General features: G+C 36.6%; 1 protein-coding gene across 1 annotated transcript; it reads left to right on the top strand.

Annotated features, from left to right (window-relative positions):
• The first annotated feature begins 438 nt into the window (after positions 1-438).
• Positions 439-2,444, top strand: LOC102663531 (uncharacterized). The gene is made up of 5 exons (XM_041017520.1): positions 439-582; positions 654-950; positions 1,065-1,656; positions 1,727-2,244; positions 2,346-2,444. The coding sequence occupies exons 1-5, from the start codon at positions 439-441 to the stop codon at positions 2,442-2,444; spliced, it is 1,650 nt and encodes a 549-aa protein (XP_040873454.1).
• Positions 2,445-5,235: the final 2,791 nt, after the last annotated feature.

Below are 5,235 nucleotides of genomic sequence, written 5' to 3'. Positions count from 1 at the left end.
TCTTGTATGTTGAATGAAGTTGAAGCTGAAGTTGAGACAGATGGTTATCATTCAGAGGAGCTTAATATCCCCATTAGTAGTGATGATGAAGATGAGGATGTTGAAGTTTATCCTCAATATAGTCAAAGCAGTGGAGTTGGTGAACAGAAGTTGGAATTAGGGATGGAGTTTGGTACTCTAGATGAATTTAAATCTGCCTTGAGGGAGTATAGCATATTGATGGGCAGGGAGTTCAAGTGGAAGAAGAATGATAAACAGAGGGCTAGAGCAAAATGCAAGAAGGCATTTTGTGATTAGGAAATCTACTGTGCAAAGAATGAAGTTAGAAACTCTTTTCAGATAAAGACATTTAAGCATAACCATAATTGCTGCAGAGAAGTGAACAACAAACAAGCAAATAGACAGTGGGTGGTCAGTAAACTTGAGGGCAAACTCAAAATGCAGCCAACCCTTAAATGTGTTGAAGCTTTGGAATATTTCAAGCAAGAGTTTGGAGTGCACATTGAAGTTACAAAGATGTGGAGAGCCATGAAAGAAGCAAAGCAATTAGTGGAAGGGAATGAGAGGAAACAATATGCCAAAGTATTTGATTATGCACATGAATTGTTGAGGAGCAATCCTGGATCAACAGTTAAGATCAACACAGTGCCAAGTCCAGAAGGTCCACACAATTTCAGAGGCTATATATTTGTCTTGCTGGCTGTAAGAAGGGGTTTGTTGCTGGATGTAGACCATTCATAGGTCTAGATGGATGTTTCCTAAAGAGTGCATTTGGAGGAAACTTGCTCTCTGCTGTTGGGCTTGATGGCAATAACCACATCTATGTTATTGCTTATGCTGTTGTGGACATTGAGAACAAAGACAATTGGAAATGGTTTTTAACTTTGTTGCATGAAGATCTTGGGGATTACATACAGAATGGGTGGAATTTCATGTCAGACATGCAAAAGGTATGACATGGTGTGATTTGCAATTGTTATCATAAGTTAGGTATTTAATTGAAGTTAATGACATAAGTTAGGGACTAGTCCAGAAGTATTTACTACTTTGCTGCAATTTTTTAGGGACTTATTCCAGCTTTACAGGAAGTCATGCCTGGTGCACCTCATAGATTTTGTGTCTTGCATCTTTGGAAAAATTTTACAAAGCAATGGAAAAGCAAGGAACTTAAAGGAATTGTGTGGCAATGTGCAAAATCCACTACTGTTGCTAAGTTTGAAGGCCATATGGCCCATTTGAAGACAATCAACTGCCAGGCTTGGGAGTATTTGAATAAATGGCCCAAACAAGCATGGACAAAAGCCCACTTCAGTACAATACCCAAGGTGGACAATATATGCAACAACACTTGTGAGGTATTCAATTCCAGAATTCTGCAGTATAGATGCAAGCCTATTATCACAATGCTTGAAGAAATTAGAAGTTATATCATGAAAACCATGGCTGCCCGCAAGGTTAAACTTTCTGGAAAACCTGGACCATTATGTCCAGTGCAGTATAAAAGACTAGAAAAAGAATTCCATTTTGCTAATCAATGGACTCCCATTGGGTGTGGTGATAACATGGGCCTGAGATATGAGGTCCACATGTGGGGGAATAAGGTTGAGGTCAATTTAGGTGAATGGACATGCACTTGTGGAGTATGGCAACTAACAGGTTGTGTTCTTTATAGTTTTTTTTTTCATTCCTAACCTACATGTGTGCTGATTTTACAACTTTGATGTAGGGATGCCATGCCGACATGCCATTGCAACAATAACTCACAAAGGAGGGAAGCCTGAGGACATGTGTCATGAGTGGCTGTCAATAGAAGCTTATAATAAGACATACCAGCATTTTATTGAACCAGTCCAAGGACCACAATATTGGGCCCAGACACAGTATACACACCCTGTTCCACCACATAAAAGGGTCCAAAGAGGAAGGCCAAAGAAAAATAGAAGGAGATCTGTAGATGAGGACAATGTCACAGGACATAAGCTAAAAAGGAAATTGGCTGAGTTTACATGTGGAAGGTGTGGCCAAACCAATCATAACATTAGAAGCTGTAAAAATATTGGAGTTCCTGTTAGGCCAAAGAAATATGTTGCACCATCAACTTCAAATGAGGATGACCACCTATTATCTCAAGATGAACAAGCTTTGAATGAGGCTGAAGAAGCTGTTGCTCATGTTCAACAAGATCCGGTGGAGATTAATTTATCTCAGCCTCATTTGTCACAAGATAGTGACATGGAGTTGATGGTAAATATTTGTCACAACAAAGTAGTTTTATCTCAACCTAATTTGTTGCTGCACTCCATTTTTATATATTACAATTATTCATGTTTGGCATTTACATGTAGGTCCCTGCAACTATTGTTCCACCAATAACAAGGAATAAGCTAGCCATAACAAGAGCCAAACAAAGGAAGGTTGCTGATAAAGATGATGCAGAAAACTGAAGAAGCATTTTTTGTTGCATTTTGAAGGTTGCTGAAGGTTGCTGAAGACCCATTTTTTGTTGCGCATTTTGAAGGTTGCTGAGTTTGAAGGTTGCTGATGAAGAAAACTGAAGAAGCATTTTTTGTTGCATTTTGATATTAGGATGTGTAGTTGTATATTTTGAAAGCTTCACTGGCATGTGAAATGATGTAAACATTATGCCCTACTGAACAATTGCTTCTAACTACCATGCTTTGGGATGTCAAATATTATGTGAAATTGATCTAAAGTCATGTTTCTTCTCTTTCTTTTATAAATTATACACTGTGTTGGATTTGGAGTTGGAGTAGTACAATCCATCCCAACATACATTATGAGTTGCTTCTTATTACCTAATTCTCTTTCTTTTATTAAATTATATTTAATAAACTGCAAATTTCAGCAACAAATTTCACCAACAAATTATATTTAATTGAAATGGATAATTGACAGTACCAACAAAAGCTGCTATTACACTACAAAAGCTACTTCCTATTACAAATTCTTCAGCAAAACAACAATTGACAGTAGCAACAAAAGCTGCTATTACACTACAAAAGCTACTTCCTACTACAAATTCTTCAGCAAAACAACAATTACAATATCAAAAGCTGCTATTACACATTTTACCTAAAGTACATTCCCCCTAAAACTAACATTACAATTAAAAATGAAAAACCTAACAACACAATGTTTGTTAAATTTCTCATTTTCTTCTGCAAAGCTTCAATTTGTAGCCTCAAATCAGCCACTACCATTGTTTCTCTTGAGACAGAAGACGAATTAGAAAGTTGGTTTTCTTCTTCAACCCATTGAAAAAATTGATAGTTATCTGGGTCTGTTTGGGGGTAATGCACAAGTATAGAATAACCTTCCTGGGTTTCTCCTTGTTCTTGCAGTTCGAATAGCTGCACGTCTTCCATGGTGGCATTGCCGAATGAAACTACCAGAAAATGCACAACAACTGCCACTTGCAGACATGGACAAATCAAGTGAACAAGCAGCAGGGACTGAGCCTCAGAGTAGAAGAAGAAGAAGCAACTCAGCGTGGGAAGAAGAAGAAGAAGAAGAAGACGAAGAAGCAACCAGCAGCTTCGTAAACCCTAATTTTTTTGGGGAAGAAGAAGCAACCTTGCATGTGAGAGAGAATTTATAGATGCAGACCTCAGTGCCACGTTGGACAATCTACGTGGCACTGAATTGCCACCTATACACCTCACTAACGCCGTCACCTGAGAATTTAACGACAGGGACTATTTTGCAAAACTTATGTAAAGTTAGGAACTATTATGAATTAAAATTTAAGTCAGGGACTAATATGCAAAGTGGTTACAATCTCAGGGACTAAATTGCCTATTCACTCACAAAAAAATACTTAAAATAAGTGTATTTATTTTTACTGTTGTCTTTTGCACTAAATTAAACTTATAAATCTTTTAAAAACATGCTATAGAAGGTCAGAAATTTTAAAGAAGAAACCTATTTAACAAAGGCTACCAAAATCTATTTTCCACTATAGAAATTTGAATGTGCTAGAACCAAAACCTTGGTGTAAAGTTAATGAGACATCAACTTTGCACTTAAAATGTGAAGTTGTTCTCAATCCTTCCTACCACGTACGTCATATATCTACCACTTCCTAACAACCAATAAAAATAGGAAATTCACTAAGAAACAGAATTATAAGAAGCAAATTAAATTAATAAAGCATCTAGCTAGATAAATGCTTAAGGAATTAATACATAACATAATTAAGATACATATAATTTCAAGTACTAATCAAAGACAATGCTTCTCCAAAATTCTTGGCTTTAATCCCAATATACTCCTTCACATTCACATCACGAAAACGAGCGACAAAGTAAACTAAAGGAGAAACCACATAATCTAACGGTGGAGAATAGAAATAGGTTGAAGACCAACATTGTAACAAAATTCAAATGTTGGTCAAAGTAGGAGAAACAGAATAAAGGCCATTGCTGCATGTTCAGTCTTCATTTATGTCTACATAGTCTATTTTCAACATCATGAAGCTTTTGTACTGCTGCATTCTACTAATATATGGAGTTGGTCACTGCTTTGCCTGAGGATGACAATTGCTAGACCATAACAATGCTAGAGGCAGTAAAGGACAATGGTCTTTTAAATAAACCTGTTGTACATGCACAAACAATATTAAGTCAAATGAACACAAATGATTGCATAAATTTAAAAATAAGACTATCTATCTTCAATGTACCCGAACAAAATGATTGTCATAGACGTGACCGATACATATTATGCGATGCACAGAAGAATCTGTTGGTGGTTGACTTCTAAGAGGAAAAAACGTCATGCTTTGTTATTGGGACAACGATACAAGGATTACATTATACCTTGATGCAATGACATATCCCATCTCTATTATATCCATCCACTTATCCACAGTAACCTGAATCAAACAAATATACACATCAAAGTTATTTAAAGTTACTTCTTAAAAACCAAAACCTAAATTACATACCTTGGATAACCAACAACAAGTAGGGACCTCCTTAATTCCTCGAATCTGTCTGTGCCACTGAAGAGCTTGATATAGTCCTCTAACCATTTGGCAAGTTCTTTAAGCAAATGGTTGCACACCAATGACCAAGAATCTTCACCCATACCTAATAAAGTGGCAATCGACTGATATAAAAAGTTACTGTCAGCTTTGACATCCACAATGTTGTCAATGAAATCGTGTATAAATGGCTGAAATTGATCCAACATCGACATGATCCTTCTTGGATT

The sequence above is a fragment of the Glycine max genome, chromosome 7 (genome assembly GCF_000004515.6).
Source record: "Glycine max cultivar Williams 82 chromosome 7, Glycine_max_v4.0, whole genome shotgun sequence".
Lineage (NCBI taxonomy): Eukaryota > Viridiplantae > Streptophyta > Magnoliopsida > Fabales > Fabaceae > Glycine > Glycine max.
The sequence above is the reverse complement of the archived record's forward strand: the minus strand, read 5'-3'. Positions and strand labels throughout refer to the sequence as shown.